General features: G+C 44.3%; 1 protein-coding gene across 5 annotated transcripts in view; it reads right to left on the reverse strand.

Annotated features, from left to right (window-relative positions):
* SH3PXD2A (SH3 and PX domains 2A) overlaps positions 1-21,824 on the reverse strand; it is a 247,844-nt gene that overhangs the window by 57,651 nt on the left and 168,369 nt on the right. For 3 of the 5 annotated variants that reach the window (XM_041415385.1, XM_041415384.1, XM_041415383.1), the window contains exons 1-2: positions 18,415-18,648; positions 14,464-14,595 (exon numbers count right to left, since the gene is read on the reverse strand). In XM_041415385.1, the coding sequence (XP_041271319.1) occupies positions 14,464-14,595; positions 18,415-18,556 (274 nt within the window). In that variant the 5' untranslated portion in view covers positions 18,557-18,648. Of the gene's footprint in view, positions 1-14,463; positions 14,596-18,414; positions 18,649-21,824 lie in introns of those variants that run through there. The other 2 variants (XM_041415388.1, XM_041415386.1) reach the window with 1 other exon arrangement.

The following is a 21,824-nucleotide window of genomic DNA, read 5'->3' on the forward strand; positions in this document are numbered from 1 at the left end:
GGAAGATTATGAAGCTGTACGAACATCCAACTAAACAAAAACCTGATATGGTCCATCCTGAGAGATGGAGAGGTGCACACAAATATCATGCCCAGTTGGGCACCCAGTTATAAGAACTAGAATGATCAGGGACCACTTATTGACTTGAACAAAGCTGATATCCAGACCAATTCACTGGCAAAACTGCATCCAGTCAATCAGTTGATCACTGTCTCAGTGCTGGCATTCTTGAATGGAAAGCAGCAAAAGAGCAGAGAAAGGTGGATGGAAAACATGACCAGCAATGCAACTCATTTTCCTCCTCCATACTAGAAGTTAACACAGACAGCAGAGAGCACAAGAAGGAAAAATTAAGAAACAGAGAAGAGGGCATAACAGAAGGATACATCTGAGTAGCAGACATCAAGAAAGAAGTAGATTTAAACTATCCTTTGCATTTCAGGCCACACAGCACCTCCCACAGCTAATGCACCTGGACTGTTTTTTCAAGGATGCTGGCCACACACTGTTCACATAAACTTCATGGGATTAACACTACAGCCTGTGGGATGAATCATTCATATATCTTTCTTTTTTTATCCCACATTAAAATCTCAAAAGGAAGAAAACAGTGGCTTGCTCATAACAGATTTTCTCTCTCTACTCTCCAAAAACATGCAAAGGACTTGTTACCAATTGGATATGCTAGGGCTACAGATACATTCCAAAGAAGTATAAAAGCTCTTAAGTTACTTTACATCGTTGTAAAGAACTGTCATGTACTGTCTTCTGCTGTTCTATAGCTATTTGTTGTATTACATATAGAAGCTGTCTGCCTCAAGAGTGAGCTGGCCATTGGTGAGCATTCAGGGGAACTTGCCTTACTGGGTCACTTTCTCCCAGAAAGGAGGACTATTCAGTTTCAGAAGTCAAAGATAAGTAGGTCTGACCTCCATTACAGCTTCTGTTGAACAGTTGTGAAATATGCTTTCTGAAATGATGGCTGTTTTTACCCACCTAGGTCAGGCTTCACTACAGCAACTGAGGTTCCTTCCTGCCAACTCAAAAGAAAAGCACAAAGTACCAATGGACGGTTTGACTCCAGAGCTCTACCTTGTAAGTGCAGGTCTAGTCCATCCACAAAGACCTGATGATGGCACAGCTTTACAGCTACAGAAAAATGCCTCAGCATCACACCGTCAAGGGTAGAGTAAAACTTCAGTCCCAAAGAAACACAGGATTTTGATTTCCTTAAACTGAGGAACATGCTGTGTTACATTTCCTTAGATTAGAATGTGCTCTTGACAGAAGAAATTAGAGGAGGATTTAGCTTTCACAAAAAAGCATTAGTCACATTAGGTTCTTGACAGAAGGTATAGGAGATCAGTGAAAAGGAGCTAGAGACACAGCAGAATAAATGATACCCAGGAAGGAAATCACTAATCTCCACCTGCACTCAGTTATCCTCCTTTCAGATCTTACCCCCGTGCGCACTTAAGCTTCCAAATTTACCTGAGGCCACTCAAGTGGTCCGTTCAGGACTCTGCTCAGATAAGAGGCAAAAAAGAAACAGAGGAAGGATTATAAGGTTTGAGAATATGGAGAAGAATTAGTAGGTTTGGCAAGTTTCAGCTGTAGCAGATGGTTTTCCTGATGTACCAAGGACCAGGCACTGCCTGTTTACAGAAGCCAGAGTAGCTCATCTGGCAGCCTGCAGCCATTGCTAAGGTACAGGTGAGTTTGGCCCAGTCACTGTTTCAATGCCTGGCACTGCAGTGCCTCCAAGACACACTTGCCAAGGGCAAGTGCATGCCCAAGCACTCAGCCTCTGCCACATCTACACGTATTTGGTGGAAAAAAGGCCCTTGTGCAACTCAAGTGCACCATGCAAGGATGTGGCTACACTGGCATTTGTCACAGCATTACAAAGGGTGGCTACATCTCATCTGTGATGGAAGTTTCTCTGAAACCACCAGCATTTTCCCTCAAATGTGTCTACAGAACAATTCCCAGTATCCAGAGCCAAATTTAAACCAGTGTCAGCAGGGATCTTGCAAGACATCCCCAGAACCATTCCGATCCCGAGATCCCACATGCACATTCTGCAGACAGTGTGATTATTGTGGGATGTTGGTTTCTGTGTGGGATTGTTTGCTGGGGAGTCTCTGGGGTGGCATAGGGAAAGCAACACCCTTTCATGTGGCTGACTCTCAAACCTGGATACTTCTGTGAAAGAGATACTTAAATCCCCAGTTCTCAGTGAAGTGGAAAGGTTCATACACCAGCCCCAGAAGCTCACTTCTTATTTTAAAGCCAACAGGCTAACAGTCCAGGAAGTGTATAGTCAGCTCTAAAAATACAAAGACATCTGGAATGACCAAGTTTGTAATTTAGCTTGTAGCTGTTACAGGAACCAGTTTTGCTTGCTGTGTTCAGGATGAGCAAAAGAGGCATTTTCTACAGGACTCAGTTATCCCAGTTGCCTGGCAATGAAAATAACATCCTATTTCTGGTCATTCTACTTTTATTCAAGGACATCTTGGTCACAGACTGCTCGAAGCAAGGGAAGAGCTTGCAAGCTCACCCAGAGCACACAGCCATCCCACAATTTTAATTCTTATACTCTGCAGAGCATTTCTTTCTCAGTAACAGTAAGGAATTTTAGTCAGAACTAAGAACAAAACACCAAAGAAACTATCCCTCAGACTCCTGATCCTGTTTTCAGGCAAACAAGCAAGCTTCACCTTCCCTCCCATGAGTCAGTGTGTGCAGTCTTGTCCTTGCAGACACCCAGAAATGCAGACTCTTCAGAGTGGTTTCCAGGACACTGAATAAACTGGCTTTGAGTTTAATCCTAGGGTTTCAATGGTCAGTGATGGATCTTGCCAAGTCCACATTAGCCATCCTAAATCTCCAGCAATACTCAGTTAAGATAAACGGGTTGAGTCTCTCCAAGCAGCTCTTGCTCCTCCTCGTGCACGGAGGCTCCAATAACATCCAAAAGCTATAAAGGTCCATGTGGAAGAATGAAGTGTCATTTCTGAACTTACCATTGTTCAAGCCAACAATTCAAGTTTAATGTTAGATGCTGTTCTTCTAACCTTAGGGTCACCACTTCATGAAGATTTACCCTGCAATGCCCTTCCCCATCACTTCCATTGTGTTTGAGTAGGAATCATGTTTAGGGCTTTCATAACTTCAGTTTCAGCCCACTGGAATTTGTCATTCCACCTCCATTCTAGGTTTGGTCCCTAAGAGGGACCATCCTTTAAGAAGGACACATTTCAGTGCACACATCGTCACGTTTTGAGAGCCAGCACAGCGCCTCAAGACCTGGACATCAAATCATGAAGGTGTCACCTTACCCTCATCAGCACAGACGTGTGCCTGAAAGCTAGTCAGGCTGCTGCTAATCATGAGAAAGCAACTTGCTCTTTTATCAAACCACTATCGAACCAGTCTGTGATTCTTAAACAAACATATGGCAGGTGTGTTAACAAAGAAGCAAAGTGAAGCTCAGTCTGCAGCCCGAGTGCACCCAGCACTGCCTGACTCTCCAGGGGCTGGGAGACAGGATTGTACTAAGTCAGTTCCACCAGCATGCTGACCAGAAATGGTAGGCATGTGATGGGAGAAAGAGATCAGCTGGAGGCAGTTCTGCAACTGAATCACAACAGCTTTTCAAAGCAGTATGTTAGGGCATCCCAGCAGACACTCACATTGCAGGGAAAAATAGGAGATACAGACCCAAGTGAGCTCTGGGAAATACTTGCTGTTATCACCAAGATGAAGTCTGACTACATTGCCAATACAACTGCAGCCCAGCTTCATTTGAAATAAAGTGATGTCCCACTGCATGTGCAACTTTCAGATGAAGTCACACTGTAACAAGATACAAAAAACTGAACTTGCCAGTAAATGTAGTAACAAGAAGCCAGCCAGTAAAACAGAGCTCCAAGAGAGCCCATCTCATCAGTTGCCTCTTCTACAACTGCTCTGGTTAATCCAGACACAAGCCAACATCTTTCTACCAAAAAATAATTAAATTCTCCACCAAGAATGCCAAAGTCTGATGTCCCAGCCCGAGGGAGTGGATGGGAAGAGCCAACATGCACCCTTTTGTCAAACCACCCCCTAAACCTCATTGTATTATGGCAATCCTAAGCAAGGCAATTACTCCTATAGGTTTTGCTAAATCTGAAGATGGACAAGAAACTGGTTTGTGGCATAAGTGAATTCTTTTTCACATGAAAACCAAAAGCATGGAGTTATGTTGTTGGTCGTAACTGAAATGCGTCTGCTAATGATTAAAGCTTCCATTTTGCTGCCAAAGTATTATTGGAACTGCTTATTTGCTGTGCAGCTTGCGAGAAAAAAAAAAAATCTCTTCCATCCTTTATTAATCTTGTCCTCATCTGACACAACAAAAATGCACCATCAGTCTTTTTCTTACTTGGAAAAACAGGCCTAAAAGTCACTCCAAGAGCCAAAGTCTTTGTGTATAATTACTGTCTTGATTAACTAGAACAAAGGGCAGAAAACATCAGTCATTATGCATTAAAGTTAGCATTTTGGGGGCTTATTTAAAAACATTTCATCTACCTGCTTTCTTAAAAGTAATTTTGAAAAAAAAACTATGAAAAACTATAAGAAAAAAATTGAAATAATTGAGAAGAAATTATTTTTTAGTTTTTTTCATTGGTTGTGTTTTTTAAAAGCAGTCACATCCAAAGGAATGTAGCTCACAGGATAACTATGGGACTCACTGGAAGGCCTCAGCAATAATACTCGTATCTTCTTGGCCCCAGGTAGTTTCTTGCAGCAGTGCTGAGCTGGTGACCTATTTGGCTGATATAAGAAACTCAATAATTTGAAAGTTTATTCATTCTAATATAAAAAGCAGATTTTCCTTGGAAAGATTTTCTTGGGGCAGATTTCAGGGTCCTGAAACTGGCAGTGACTACATAAACAGAGTAGGTAATGACTAAAGGCTCCAACAGGGGATGCTATGTAAAATTTTTTCCTTTTCAGCCTGCCATCCTGGGCTCCAAACAGGGTATGCACAAGAAACAGGGAATTGAACTGCTGAGCATAAAGTCTCAGCAGAGGATGGTTAAATGAGAAGGGAAAGAGGAAGAAACTTGCAGGCAGCTGGAAATTTCAGAATTGAAGTTTTCAGAGGCCTGGTAGATATCTTAATATCTATAATTCAAGAGTAGCTGGATGTGTTGTATGGCAAATTTAAAGGCAGCAAAGCCTGTGTGCCACTGCTCCTCCACCCTTACCAACGTGCCCTCTTCGTCCAAAGCTGAAGTGCCTTTATGCAAAACTAAGCCTTCAAGTCTGTGGTTTCAGTGGTCACATCCCACCCTCTCCCCAGCAGACAGACTAACAGGGCAGTCTCAGAAATCCTGAACAGATTTCATGCCCTCAAGCTGGCAAATATGAAGCCCAGACAGGCTTGCTCCCTCTCCTGCTCCTAGAGCAGGTCTGAGGGGGTCTCAGCGCCTTGGATATGGAGAAATCAAAACAGATGCAGACAAGAAACAATGTTTGCAAGGGCTGACATTGATATCTTTTTTTCCCCTTTGAAATACACTTCTTGTGGTCTCAAGACAAGAAAAATCTCCTCACATGCTGACCTGGCAACCAGGACCTCTTTCAGTCCTGCCTGTGTGAAGGCTTGGCCTCAGCAAGTGGGCTTGCTCTGCTGGCACTTGTGAGGCAGGGGGGTTCCTCTCTTTGGCCTTCAATTGCCATTTCTTAAGAAATTAGAGAAATGTAGATGTCCTCTAACCTACAATTAGATTGGAGATCTAACCACAATTAAATAAGTAGTATGTTGTTCTACGTCAAGCCAGGTGGACAGAAGTTGAAAAGAGAACCTGTTTACTTCAGTGGAATGCTTAGAAGACAGCATGGAAAAAAAGCAGCCCTAGAGATAAATACTTAATATACTTGGTGACTTCCTAGTCACAGCAATCACCCTTCTCCTGAGCTGTGAGAAATTCAGAGGTATGGGAAAGCTGTCCCACAGAGGCATGATAGCAGCTAAAGAAAAAACAAATGAATGCAAAAGTCAAAGTGGTGGGACTTTAGATGTCTCCAAAAAATGGAAAAAACCTCACATAATTGAACTAGCCCTGTCAGAACACCAGTTGCTCAAGATTAAGACAAATAATGGGAGTAAAACTAGAAAAATGAATACAAACAACAGATTATAGCCCAAAACATTTGAAAAAATATGTTCTAGAGGGACAGTTTCAAATTCGAAGCTGCTTTATGACTTAATCTGGAGAGATGTTTCTTTAAAACTCTTTAAAAGGTGAACGCTACATAAAAAGGATGTGATAGGTAGTGTTAAAAAGGAGAATGCTTCAGAGAAACATGACCCCATGACATCTTTTCTGTCTCTATGACTTGTTAATCAACCTTTTCACTCTACAGGGGAGTGAAATGAGGCAGTGTTGCTTGGAAAATAGTAATTTCTTACTACTCTGAAACCTTCAACTACAAACCCAAGAGAACATCAGTACTAGTTATAAACACACTGAAGGCCACTTCAGTGTGACTCTGAGCTGCCCCCAAATCAAGTGGGAACCCCGACAACACAAGCCACAGTCAACAACTCCATCCCAACAGCCAAAACACCCCCAGCAGCAGAGCTCCAGAACAGCCAAAGGTGTCACAGGAAAGCTTCAGCAGAAGGAGGCACTGTCAAGGGCAGAGTTTTAGCAGACAGACATATTTCAAATGTTCTTAATGAGCTTGTCATCAAGGAGGCAGAGCAAATACCAACTGCAATTTGAAGCTGGGCAAAGGAAAACCAAGCAAGGATGTCTTTGAAATGCAGAAGAGCTTCCCAGAAGGGATGGAAATGTCACAGCACAATTAAAGGGACACTCTCCCCTTGTCACAGGGTTAGAACAAATTGCACCAGCAGAAAAGTAACAGCCCACCTTAATCCCTTGGCACAGTCACAAAACAACAGGCATTTCAGAGGTGGCAGTGGAGAACAACCTCATTTTCCACAGTGATAGAGGACCACTACAAAACAAACAGAGTAGTAACAACCCTGCTGTGGTTCCAACACAGAACTGCCTGCCAAGCTCTTAAACAGAAACAAACGTCAATTGCCATGAAAGTTACTAAGTGGAGCAGAGGAAGCCATTTAGACATCACAAGATAGCAACAGAAATATCACAAAACATTCATAATTCAAGAATTTTGTTTTATGCAGCAACATCCCAAGCTCAGCTGAGGTGTTGGTGTGGTGATGCTCAAGCAACAGGCAGGCCTAGGAAATTCAGTCCCAATCCCTTATTATTCAAACCTATGCACAGGGCAGCCTTGAACTGAAGCTCAGAGGGAACTACTTCAGAAGTGTTGTGGCATGATTCCTTTCTGAGCACAGTAAATTCAAGTTTAACTGTGGAAAATCAAACGAGGGCTTCAGCCATACCAACATGTTTTGACGGCTGAAAGTAAAACAGCCAGAAAAAGAAAGCAACTACCATCCTCCTTATGCTTGCAGAGGCACAGAACTAAAAATTCAACCAGATTAGGAAAAAAGCAAGACAAAAGGTGTTCAGAAAATAGCTTACAAAACAATCACCAGAGAGCTCAGGGTAGACTGTCAAGGGCTGCTTCCAGCTTACTACATCTGCTAAAGTCATTAGACAGTGTCACCCCACCCTTGGGCTCCCAAGGGCAAGAACAGAGGAGGGAGGGCTCCTCCTCATCTCCTGCTGACCCGGCTGTTTCTGGTGTGTAAATTCTCTCCATCCCTTCTACATTTTGCAAACAGGCCGCTGGAAGAGGGAGTGCCTGTTTGCAGGGTTGGTCAGGCACTGTATTCCCAGAAAGGAGATGATTTCCAGGAGAACTTGGCTAGAGCAAATCATCACATCCAGTTTTACCTCTCTGCTCTAAGTTTGTCCCAGGCTTCCCCTGGAGCCAGCACAGAACCTGGGTTAGTGCAGATGTCCCTGTTCCTCCTATCAATATCCATTTCCATTGACTACTTTAAAACAAGGCACCCAGGCACCCTCCAGAGACAGCAGTTTCCAAGACAGTTAAAATTTAAAATAAAACCCACCCTTTGCAACCAGATGCACCAACAGGATGCTTTGCTTATACTGCTGCAGAACAAAGCAAAAGAACAACCAGCCTTGATCACTGCCTCCAAAAAGCCTGAAGACAAAGTCAGTGCAGTGGGACAAGCAAGTGCCACTGAGCATCCTTACTCACAGCTCTGAACCTCTGCCTGCCCACAGCAGCCCTTCTCCTGAGCTGCAAACATTTGGAGGCAGAAAGCATCTCTGCTTTGCCAGCATTGTCCCTGTTTGGAGAGAGAACTTCTACAAACACTGTTTTTTATGACATTAAACAACTTTCCAGTAACTCCTAGCCAAAAATTCCAAATCACCCACCCTGCCTCCTCAGATGGCCTGTGTTTGACTGCATTAGTATGTACACTGGACAGAAACTGCAGCAGGACAGGAACTGATTCATAAGGGGATCAAGTATCCTCTGCTGCTGGGCTGGTGCCAGAAAGGCAAGGCAGCAGTGCATTCAGAATGGACACTGAAGGCTACACAGCTTTGTTTTCTAAAAAGAGGTTTGGGGTGGTCCTTCTTTAAACTTGGCTCTCCTTGTCAGAGAGTTATGAACACTGGCACATAGAGCAGCAGCTAGACAAGCTGTCCCAGGTACTTAGTGTCTCACCTAAACCTGTCCTCTGGGATAAAGCCAAAGGTGCTACAGGAAAAGTGTTCAACCTACAGAAGTGTTTGTTTCTTCTCAAATTCCAGGCACAGCTCAAGGACTGACCAAGAAGGGAAGGGGCTGCTGTATGAAGGAGTATTTACTTTTTATATCATGACCCTGGTCTCTTACAAGGCTTAAAATTCAAATACACAGACACACTGGGAAGAAGTGGAAACACAGAGAACTGAAGTAGTTTTTCAGAACAAACAGCAGGACAAAACTGGGGGTACAAACAGAACTCAAGTCCTGCATCATATCTGATGAATTACACTCTCTTGAAGTGCTACATAAAGGAAAAAAAAAAACCCTCACTTTCTAAAGGAACCCAACACACACCAATTGCACTTGAAACAAAGCATAGTGTTGACAATTTCTGTGTCTGGTAGCACATCTGACCAGTGGATGCAAAGCTATTGACAATTCACAAGCAAACTAAGAAACTGCATTTGCAATTTGCTCTAGAGCTACAGCAACATTTGAAACCTAGAAAGCTGCTAGACTGCCACTTATCTGTTAGAATAAACAGAAGTGTACTGGGTTTGGCCTGCTTTTACATGATAATACTAATGCTCAGAGACATTTGCTAGCAGTGCACACAGTCCCTTCTGGGCACAGACGGGGGAATCACAAAGTCAAGGACCTAGAAAAAGAGGTAGAGCACCAAAAGCAGATGCAAGATAGAAACAGTCATCTTTACAACATTTAAACAAAAGCTTGGCCAACACTAAAGAAAGGTGATGAAAAATCAGTGCTACTTGCAAAAACAGGCATGGCAGAAAGGATATAAAAATGCAACACTGGTCCATGAGTCGTAAGAAAACCTATTTCTCTGTTTCTACTTAGAACACTTTAAGGGTGTGCCTTTAGCCAAGATGCTGCAATTAACTGTGAAAGTAATCTTGGCTCCTTCTGGTACCAAATAATTCCACTTACTTAACCCTGGAAAGCAACACCTTCAGATAAAGGCTGCTGCGTTCCCCATGAAGAGGCAGAAGCCTAACTCCAAAAGCCCTCAATCTAAGAACAGGCAGCTTCCAATGCAGAAGCCAGTGCATCCCCAGGAATTGAGAGTTGTGGCCCTTCTATGTCCCTCTCCTAGGTCACAACTGCAGCCAGTGAGCAGCACCAGTGAAACCAAATGGTGTAACAGAGGACATTGCCACGCACACATCTCCTGACACTGTGTGGACAACCAGCAAGTCCCAGGATCTCTAAGTCAGGACCCCCAGATGAGCAAAGATCTTCCTCATGGATACTTCAGAGCCAAGTCCACATCCCAGATAAAGTGAGAAGAGCAGCCTCCCTTCCCAGAGATTCCTTTGAGTCCTGATAAAGTTACACTAACCATAATAGCCTTGTTTTACGTATTACATGTACCGTAACACTGAAAATTGGTCTGCAGTTATGTAATTGCAGAGGAAATGGCTACAGCCCTGCTCAGCCCAGCTGAAAACGCCATCCCACGATGTCTGCACCGCAGGCAGGGCTCCCAGGGGCTGCAAGGAAAGAGCTCCCATCCTGCCTGCAGGCAGAGCAGCAGCAGCAGAGGCAGAGGTGCTCAGGACTGTGCTCATACTTCACTGTCTGTCAGGTTTTCCATTGCAAACACTGCCGACACAGTTTATAGCTTGACCATTTCAAGCCACATCCATGCAAAACTTGGCAGAGAGGGAGCTGCTCCAGCCCTCCCTCTTCCACCTTAAAGAAATCTGTCAGATTCCTGCTTTAAAGTCACAACATTTCTTTTCTGCAACAGAAATACATTTTTAAGTCATTCCCGAGGCTTTTTTTGGTTAAGGTTTAAAAGAAGCCTATGTAGTCGACAGACAGGACTTACGTCAGCTACTCACATAGTTTTTCTGAAACAACTCAGAAATGTTTAGATAGTGTTGGACAGAGCAGGTTGATTACACCATGCCTTTAAACAAATCACAGTCACTTCTAGCAAGAAACATAAGCCCTGTAACTACAGCCCCTTTCCAGACAACATCTGTAGAGACTGTAAACCTCCTTTTTTCTCCTGATGCATTACTACATGCAGATTTTCCTCCCAGCTAAGGAAAAAAAAGAAACAGATAAGTATTCATCAGATACAACAGGCACACTGGGTATTTTGCTCTTATAAACAGAATTAAGGTCTGAAGGACAAGTTTGTTGAGCCAAGACAGGCATTGGCTGCAAAAACCAAATGCTGAAGCCTGAGAGCTGGTACACTACTAAATAACTTGTTCTGAAGTACAACAGCTTTATTTAAGTCTAGCAAGGCTTGCTTCCACAGTAATTGCAGCAACAACCAGGTTATAGTGACCTAAAGGCTTCACAACTCAGATTACGGGTTTTGGAATTATTCACCACATATACTACACTGACCTTGCTCTTAAGTCATAACAGTGGAGAGAAGTTGGTGAGAGAAACAGTGGTTTGAACTTCAAATAATGTCCACTATAATAATAACTTTCACTAGCACAAAACTTATCCAACTATTTCAGTGAAACCAAAATGAGACACGGCCCTACCAAATGGGCTTGTAGACATCTACCTGTGAGACACCTTAAACACCATCTCTTATATGAGAAAATTAACACTGAGCAATGCTATACAGTAAGTGCGACACATTAAGGAGAAGCTAAAGAAGCTTGATGAAATATCAGATAATAATAATAATAATAATTGATAATAATATTCAATAAATCAAATACCAGATATCTCCCCCCTTCTACCTCTGCCCTATACACTGGGCTCTGAACAAGCACTGCTTACATCCCTTCAGGAAAGCACACAATTTGGAAGAAAAGATCAGAAAAGATGGTAACTCTAGCTCAGGCCCTAGAAGTGTGCAGAAGAAAACATCCAGCAGGATGTGAAAAGTGCACCATCATTTGGAAGCTGATTGTGATGTTCCTTGTGTAAAAAAAATAGGGACATTTGACCAGAAAAGAGAAGGTGTTTCTTTCCTATGAAAGCCAAGCAACAAAGCCAAGTTAAAGTTTTTTCTGCTCCAGAAACAAGAAAACCATTTAAGTGTCCTTGGCATCAGCAGGCAACCCCACTCAGGCAAGGTTTTAAAATGAAACAATCATCTGTGCCTTTACAAACCTAACCTCCCCTCAGTACAGTTAAACACCCAAAGCAGACATGATATGCTATATACACGTCTGTACATACAAGGAAGTTCAAAATATTGGTCCAACATCACATCCAATACACACTGTCCAGTCTGACAGGACTTTTTAGCTGTCTACTAACAAGCTGTCCAGCCACTTCTCCTTCCCTCCACTGAAGACACTGTCTCTGCTCCAAGTGACATCCAAGTCACCTGGCATCTCCTTTGCATGGATTAGAAGAATGAGCCTAATTTATACATCACAGGCAAAGCTTCACAACACTTACAAGGCCAACATAACCATACAGTCAAATGAAGCATTACACATGTGCAAAGCCCAATAATCTTATTTTCTTGGAAATTATATCCCCTTGGAAATGATACGTTCTTAGATGTCATAACCACATCTTCTAGGTTGGCTTGCTTACACTAAGCAGATACTCAAATTCAAGCCATAATTCATAAGTTCTGAAAGTCGAATTTTGACAAAATTTTGCTAGTTTCATTACATGCCATCCAAAGGTTCAGTTGTAGTTGAAGAGACAAGATACAGTATTGAAGTAATTCCTGTGGTGTCCCTTAAACCTAGTGAAGAATAAAGAGACTGTTTCGAGTCCTGTTATTGGAATAACTAAATCAAAAGCTCCCTACAAGAACAGTTAAAAAAGGCATCCAAGCAAGTGGTGCTCTCTCCATCACCAATGTGTGACTTATGAGCTTATCTGTTGGTGTTTGGCTTTTTTTAAGGATATAGATATCTTTATTTTGTACATATATAAAGACCAAAAGGAGAGCATGGAATTTCAGGCTTCAGATTTCCTTTCTTGTTTACATGGACATGAAGGAATCTGGCTGCCAAGCATCAGAATATGGTTTTAAGAAGTATAATCCAAATTCAAGGATGTTCCCTGAGAAGAGTCCCATTCCAGGACCTACTAATTAATTCAAACTCTGACATTCCCCATTTCTATCTCTGCATACCATGTGGTTCAATACAATGTGGTCTGAACTGGGCAAGGCAGAGAGGCCACACTAAATGAAAACACAAAGGAACTGTAACTGGAATTCAGACACTTGCATTATTTAACAGCCCAATTAATTCCCTTGGCTCCATAAGCCATTAGCCAAGACAAGGATACCATGAATATGAATGCAAGTTGCCACAATATAACCAGGCTTGCTCTGATGGCAGGGACACCCACTATTGACAACGAGAAGCTGCAGGATTGGAAGGGAGGATGCTTGTCCACTAGGCCAGACACAGTTCAAGAAGCGAAGACATTTTTCCCTCTTCAATCAAAACTACTGCTGTAAAGTGGGGCAGAGGAGCAGTTTGGCTTCCATTAGTTTTGCGAGTGATACAGTCAGTACCCAGGAGATGGGTATTTCTGCCCACATTAGCCAGTGCCTTTCCACACACAATCCTTTTGGACTCCACACGAAATAACCATCCAGCAAATGACTGATCACTTTGAGCCAAACAAGCATGAGGCTCTCATACAACACAGAAATTACCACTCCATTAAAAGAAGGGGAAAAAAATACAATGCATGGTCAACTCTCTGGATAACCTGGCTCAAAGCTCTGGAAGCTGAATTTGAGCCTCAGATCAGAGCGCCCCAGTGTCCCCAAGCTCTGCTGTGCCCAGCACACTCCAGAGCTTGCCAGTGGAGCCCTGAATGTGTAGGCACCACAACGTGAGCCTTGGCTTCAACAGATCCAAATGTCAGCAGCTCCTCTGGATGAGGACACACAAGTCACGAGTGGGCTGGAAACCAGTCGTGGACAACAGCTCTGGATTAATATACAAGGAGAGCTGGAGAGGAGGAGGGGGAGCTGCTGAAGACAGGCAGTTATTCAAACCAGCTGCTAAGCCACTCCAACCACTCACACGTACACAGCCTCCTGCATGTGTTCTGCCCAACTGAAAGCAACCAGGCATCCAAAAGTTAGAGTACAGAAAAGAAATCTATACAAACACTTGCCAAAAATCTCATTTTCCAAGTGCAAGCTGGTTATTCCACACATGGCAGAAGGGGATTTCATCTTGCTTTGACATTACAGCCCCTGCCTGTTTGCCTCAAAATTCCCCAATTAACACTTCTGCAAGAAGTTTTGAAACTGTGCATGGCCACGTATTTATCTACGCACATTCTCTCCCCTCCCTACTGAGCTCTGGGCCACGGGCTAAGCTGTCAAGCCAAGTTTCAATCCAAGCAATTTTTAAACACTCATCCTATAAATCCTCTGCAAAGGGAATTAGTAATGGAAATACTGACAGAAACTTGAAGAGACAGCAGGGCAACTATAGCAGCCTACTATACATCAGCTTCATTAGCTGCAGATCCTTCTCTCCGTCACCTTCATTTTCCATTAGCGTACCTTGGCTAATTAACACACAAAACCTATGAAACATTCTTACAGTAGAAGGCAACATTTGGCCCCCAGCCCAAATCAACATCGAAAAACTTCAACATCCTCTGCCAGACATAGTAACTGTACCAGATGGAGCAAACGTACAGCTAACAAGTAGTGATGAGGAAACTGAAAGGAGAGGAACAAATGCAAAAATCAGACCATTAGAAGAGGGGAAAGCAGCAAATATAACTTACCGCTTTCATTTTTCTCTATGACATCCACGACCTCTCCAGCCTGGAGGCTGATCTCAGAGTTCTCCTGCTTCTCATAGTTGGAAACCACCACATATTGCTCCAGGATCATGGGTTCAGAGCTAGCATCAGCACCTGGGGAAGGGAAAAAGCAAGCTGTAAGCCAGCTTCCAGCCATGGCTCCTTGAGAGCGACCTCCGTCCATCCGATTCACAACAGGCCAACTTGTCACCAGAGCCAAGCGAATCAGCAAACAACCCTGGCTCGCAGCATATCCCCAAATGGCTGGCCATATAGAAACAGCCTCCTCTGGCCCACAACCCAGCAGCACAGAGGGACATTGGAGAGAAGAAGAAGAAAAAAGGGGAGGAAAAAAAATATAAAAAGGAGCCAAAAAAGTGAATTAGTTGCACAGTTTCATGATGGATTCTGAAAATAAACCTCTTCCCAACATGGTTTCCACAATCCTTGCTCCCATTCAGAGAAAAAAATCCTGGGCAGAAGCAGTATAAATCCACAGCTGAGCCATCCCCCCAGTAAACCCAAAGAAGAAACAGCTCTCCCCTTGGCGGCTCAGCTCCTTCTCCACTCTAAAGGCTTGAGCTGAAAGTCAAGAGGGGGCTGTAGATGCCAATCATATTCGTCTGCACTGCAGCCCTTAAATAGAAACACATGAGCGGGGCTGAAAGAGAGGGAGGTGGGGTGGAGGGAGCGAGGGGAGGGCGGGGAAGAGTGTTTACTTGAAACAGAAGAAGAAAAAAAGTTACAGCGCCAGATCGCTGCTCCAGCACGGCCGCCCCCCGCCTGCCCCGCGGTTCCGCATTCCCCCGGCAGCGCAGCCCCGGCGGGACGGGCTCGGCTCCCCCTCTGCATCGCCTTTCTGGAGCCCTCGCAGCCAGCCCCCAGTTGTTTGATTTCTCTTCGGAGCAAGGGCTTTCGGCTGTCAGAGCCATTTATGAATGAGAGCAGGCGCTCACGCCAACAGGGGCCACGAAAGGTGCAAAATAACGCTCTCCTCCCTCCCTTCCCCCATACCACTGGTCTTTTTTATTATTATTATTGTTAGCATTTCTGACTTTTTCACCCCCAAACCGAAATCCTGGGTTTCGAGGTGGAGCCACGAGGCAGGCACAGCGCAGTGCCAGATGTGGAGGGAGCCCTTGCTGCATCCCGGCGCTGCAGCACAACACGAACAGCGCAGACCCTGCACTCCCGAACCCCGGCACGGACCGGCTCTGCTCGGCCCAGAAACCGCCTTGGGAAGGCATGAGAACCTCTCCGTTTAGGTCTTTACTTTGTAAGAGCCAACATGCCTTAACCTGTAAAATAATTTTGCATTTTCTCAATTACAGCTGTTTGGGGCCTGGCATTATTAACAATTTGCATATCAAGAGGCAGTTCCTGTTGCTCTGGATTAAGATGCCGATTGAAAGGGAAGACAGAAGCAGATATACAGTTTGCTGAATGTCCCATTTTACACAACAGGAACACAGCCAGGAGCAGACTTCAGGTTTTCCTGGATTTCTGATGACAAATTGGCTACAGGAGATGGGAAGGAAGCAGCATGGTCTGAAACTGTCCACCAGAAAAGTCAAGGGACTGACAGCCAAGCACAGGATGCTGGGTGCTATATTAACAAACTCAGCATGTTCGTGTGTTTGGGCTGGAGATGCAAAGTGATTCTACAGACAAGTAATTAGCATCCCTGCCAAGAAAGAGGTAAAGAATGCCTCAGCCATTAAAACAGCATCCTGTGAAATGAAAATCCTAGAAAAAAAGCAATTAATTCAACTGTTTCCTGAAAGGAAACACTATCACAATGCCTCCCCTCGGACCAGGTTTAAGAAATCCAGAAAATTAGAAGACTTACTTGCTCCCTAAGCATGCCTCTGCCTCTCCTCAAATTACGTAAGTTAATTTTCTTTAAAGAGGAGTCATCTCCTCTAGAAGCTTGTGTTTAAGAGATTTAGCTTTTCTATAGATAGTTGAACCACAGCCAGTAGCAGGAATAGGAGGAGAAGACCATGAACTGACAACATGGAAATCTATAATACAAATTTTCACCATAGCTGTCCATTCCAAATAAGCATCACATTTCACTTCATGATCAATCACCCTGACTCATGCACTCTGGTTTAAACCAGTGCTAGTTGGGCTATCTAGAGTACAATGAGATGCTTTCCCCTGTTTCACACTGTTTCCCACACAGTCTTTTCTCCAGTCCAGAATCCAGCAGCGTTATAATCTTCCTTCAACATGCTTAGGCAAGTAATACCTACAACCCCTACTTTATTTTAGTCTTGAGATAAACACAAGATTTTTAACTAGAAACAAAAGCTGTCATGGACTTACGTCTGCACATGTTATAATCTTCCTTCAACCTGCTTAGGCAAGTAATACCTACTTATTTTAGTCTTGAGATAAAGACAAGATTTTTAACTAGAAACAAAAGCTGTCATGGACTTACGTCTGCACATGCACCCAGCAGAGAATTCAATGTGTAGAAAGGCAAGAGGGACCAAACAGTGGCAAGGGGAGCAGGGGACATGCAGGAAGCTAACTGCTAAACCAACAATTCAAATGCCTTCATTCCTCCAACCTACTGGGCAGTTTTCATGGGACTGGAGTAAGGAAAAAAAAACCAACCAAAAGACTGCATGGGCTTGCTGGCAGGAGCAGTGTTCATGTGATGCATGTGTCCCCGCTGGGAACAAAGAGAGGACCAGGCTGGAGCACAGGCTGGCAAACACCCCACTGGCAGCCACAGAGGCCACGCCAGGGACTGTGTGCCAGGGGAATGCCCTTGCCAGGAAACATGGAGAATCAGCACTTCAAATCCACCTCCACAACTCTGCTTCAAGAAAAAAAAAAAGGCACTTAAAACAGTTTGGCAAGATATGAGAATGCAGATATAACCTATCTGAAACCCAGCAGGGTTTCTCTGGGTTGCTGTGCCCTGGCTTGGATAAGGTAGTCACTGCAGGAGGATTTCTTTGTCACTACAGTGGCTGGAGGAACTCATACAATTAAGAGATTGTTTTAACAGACGCTTGTATAACTGCTACAAGGCTCCTATTAAGACAAAAAAAAAAATAGGGTGATAAATTCCTTGTTCTAGGAAGTAACCAAGGTCAAACAAACTTGTTCATTTACAGCTGCAGCAGATCATGCCTAGAGGATATCCCCCTTTCGAGGCGTGGGGTCCCTGTGGCTCCTGGAGTGATGGTCACCCAAGATTAGGTACTGCACAATGGGGAAGGTTTCAGTAAGAGCAAGGAAAGGAAGAAGAGGAGGAGGAGAAAAAGACAGAAACAGCTCCTTCCAGTAACCAAAAGCCTTAACCATTTTCTGGGTAGCCTGGTTTGGGTTGTTTCTACATTCCCTTCAGGCAGAGTCAGTAAAGTAAGGGACTCTCATCCTCCTCAGCCTCCCATCCCCCACAAGCTTTAGATGAATTACTGCTCAGTGACACTCAGGATGCCCACAACATTGCTGCTACACTATGTCAGACTCTCCAAAAGGGATTCAAAAGAACAAGACAGGCAACACCACAGGCAGCACAGCACCAATTACACCCACTGCCCTGGGCGCTTCCGCATCCCTCCAATTAGTTTAGGTCTAATTTGTAACACAGGACACAGCATGCATTGAAGAGTAATAGCCTGCTCAGTGTCAGCACACAAGGGGACAGCGATGCAGCGTGGCACGAGTTCCCAGCAAGCTCACATGCAGCTGCAGTACCACCCTGACACAACAGCCCTACTTTTTAAAAAGCATCTTCAGCCCAGGCAGGAGAAATGGAGAGCAGAGGACAGCATGACATTGATGTGCTAGGTAGAGGTCCCCCCTCCTCTCCCTCCAAAAAAGCAGAATTAGTGTTTTGGTTAAGCTCCAACTTGCAAGCCCTCCCCAGAGCAGAGCACAGATTGCTGGCTGAAATAAGAGTTTGCTTGCCTCTCCATTTCTTTTTGCCTCGAGTCCGTTTCCCGGTTAAAGTCTTGAGGATACCCCTCCTCCTCTCCATAGGGCTCCACTTTACAATCCTCCCGCTCCTCACCTCAGCACTTCTCTTCTTGGGGCGGAGCAGAAATGTCATTGGAGCTTGTCCATGCCCCTTAGAGCTGGCACTATTAAGTGACAGCAGTTGCACCCTGTCCCCCTCACCAGGCAGCGAGGAGGGAGCATCATTCCTCCTGCTACACTCGGAGACCGGCAACGACTGTGAAAGCCTCCTAAATAAGGGCGCAGAACATCCGTTCCAACAACATCATCCTCCTCCTCCTGTGTTGCAACAGCTAGGACCTATGATGGTTTTGCAATAGCCAAAAATGAAAACCACCAACTGGACTCCAAAAATAAAATCATCTGGATATGGGAATGTGAGACTCCTGATCTTTGCCAGATTACTCTGTTGTTATCAGGCTATAAACATGTCTGCTCTTTTAATCCATACAGTGCACAGACTTTGATATTGCTCTTTCATGATTATCAATCAAATGTTTACAGATTAAGACTAAAATGAATTAGTACTGGGCTGGTCAGTGGAAGTCCTGCAGAAGCAGCCAAAACCACAGAAACGGCCAGTGAACGCCATAGGGGTGAGTCACAGCTGAAGAACCAACTGGCAGGTAGTCCAGCCCTTCCGCCATGGGCACAGCTGCTGGGACACGTGCAGAGCCTGCACGCTGGGGTGCCTGGCAGACACGGCCCCGAGCGTCCTGGCATTCCAGAAGATAATGGCAGAGCTCTGCACTTTTCCACACACAGGGAGGAGTAACTGTGGTAGCTTGGATCTAGAGCTGTGGTTTCTCGTTAAAGCCAGTTCTTGAAGGGTAAACTTTTATGTGTCTCTGAAAAACTCCTTCTGGGGAAGGATGAAGGGAAAAAAAAAAGTCCAGAATAGCAGCAAGCCTACTTAAAATCCTCAGACCAGTCTAACCCCTTACAGCAATCATACACCCAGCTCTAAACACATGGAATTCCTTTCCCTAAAAACTTCACCTCTTTTCTTTCTTATCTAGAAGGATCACATAACTATAATAAATAAACATTAAAATTGCATGTTTCCTTTAAGCCTTCTAGCTGTGATTTAACCTGAATAGTGTTAAGATAGAGAGCTTAGGTTTGTCTAAAAATTGGGTTAAGTGTGTACTGCACACAAGATAAAACAGACTTTGCCATGTAATGCATGTGAGAGTACACCAGAGTTCATCACATTACAGCAGTGTTGGAAAAGCAGTTCTTAAAATAACCAGTTCCTAGAGTAAGCAGTGTGATGAGTCTAATGAAGCCTGCTACAAATCTCTATGGGGACAACATGGATTCAGATCAAAACTGTGTTTCCCAGTCTAGGATCTCTCTTCTATTCAGTGAGAGGGTTTTTTTCTTGTCTTGGTACTTTGGATTTTTGTTCATTTTTTGTTCTTTGTGTGCCCTAAACAATCAGGGCTTTGACTCATCTCCTAGATACTCCTGCACTGCAGCCTGTCACACTTCAGCCCCGTTGCCACTTACCAAAATTCAGACTGTATTTATACATCAATTATTCCTGGAGGTAAGACTACTACTGCCACAAGCTGTGAGGGAAGGGGATTCATCTTCATCCCTCCCACCAGAGAGCAATCCTCCCAGTCCTAACAGTGTTTAGCCTCAAAGTTCAGAGGCTCTTGTGTAGCAGCCCTGAGCCACAAAGCTTTAGGGACAGAGACAAAAGTTTATCACCTCCCACAGTTATTTCAGAAATTCAGTACAAAGCCAGTCTCAAGGTCTGGATTATTGCCAATTATAGAAGAAAACCATTTGGGCAAGTTTATCAAATGGGTTATTAATACACTGTGATTTCTGTAGTTCTTCCCTGAGCCTGGCCAGGTAGCTCTTTTACAAAGCACAAAGACACTCTACTGCATTTTCAGAAGAGTTTCAGAGGCAGGTGACACTCTGCTATTAGATAGAGATGGGTGGAAAGCAGAAAGGGAATGGTTTGGATCTGACCACCTAGGTAATGCAGAAGACTCAAAGCCAGAGAAGTTTAGCCTAAAACCTTGTCCAAAGCCCAAAGAAGAAATCAAGATTGAGCATCATGCACCCAGCAACGGCCAGGTCAGCATGTAAACCCTCTCACCCCAGCCTGGCAGCCGTGATTGATGTATGAGAAGTTTCTCTCTAAGTGAGCATCCATCCAACCATCCACCTTCCTTGCTCATGTGCTCTGCAAGCCTTTCAGGACATGGGGCAATTGTAGCCAAAGCTCTAGCCCTTCTTGCTATCTTTTTGGCTAAACATGCCAAAATCTGGTCTAGATAGTAACTCCATGAGCTACACTAACTGTCTCTTAACCTCCTGGGTTGCTGCTACAAACAGCTATAGGGGCCCATGCCAACAGCACACGTTGCCACCAAGAAGAGACTATGATCAGCAATCACAGCAGCAAAAAATTATCTGGCTGCCTGGATTCATTCCCCACCACAGGACACACGTAATACCTTCTGTCACTGCGTGAACATTCAAGAGTCTGGGACAAGAGGCAGCTTTAAATGTAGATTGTGGCTTCCAGCCCTGGAGTGTGTGTGACACACAGCTACAACCTGCAGCAAAACACAGCCCCCACGGGAGCGCCTCAGGAATGAGCCTGGCCCATGGTAAATGGCAGGAGCTCTCTCAAGCAGCTGCTCCAGTTCAGTTCTTCCCTCTTTACAGCCCTCAGCAGCATTTCCAACAAAATCCTGACCAACAGAAAAATTCAGTGCTGACCTTTGCCAAGTGGAGCCTATTGGTCTCGGGATTTTTATTTTTGATCTGCTAGGTTTTAAAATAGAGCCAAGAAAAATTAGAGGCAGGAGGGTGAAAGTAAAAAGTTGAGTCCTCTTTCCACTCCTTCTTCGAAAGTTGGCTCTCTGAACAGTGATTCCAACCAACTAGGTTACAGGTAGCAACAGTTAAGAATACTTAAGTGGTATTTTGCACACAAATCTGTTAAACTGCTTGGAGATTTTCACACAGCTGCCAAACTGGGTCTTCCACCAGGCTGAAGTCACCAATATACTCTGGCATTCATCCTAGTCCTGCTCAGTGGTGCAATACATTCCCATCCCTCCAAAAGGCACAAAGCAACCAGCCAAGGATTTTAACAGCAGCCAGGGTAACCAAACTACAGTCCCACCACAGCACCTCCCAGGCTGTGGCTGTGTGGCACCCATCTTTTTCCAAAGTACAAAATGAAACCACTTTAATGTCGTGGTTAGAGTCTGCACTTCATGGAGCAGGTTCATAACCTCAGCTAGAGCTTGGGCAGCATGAAACTGGCTTCTGTTCTCATCTCCAAGCCACAGCCTAGCTAGGACACACAAATGTACTGCATAGGTAAA

This window comes from Onychostruthus taczanowskii, unplaced genomic scaffold, assembly GCF_017590055.1.
Source record: "Onychostruthus taczanowskii isolate IOZ18803 unplaced genomic scaffold, ASM1759005v1 scaffold5, whole genome shotgun sequence".
In the NCBI taxonomy this organism is placed as follows: domain Eukaryota; kingdom Metazoa; phylum Chordata; class Aves; order Passeriformes; family Passeridae; genus Onychostruthus; species Onychostruthus taczanowskii.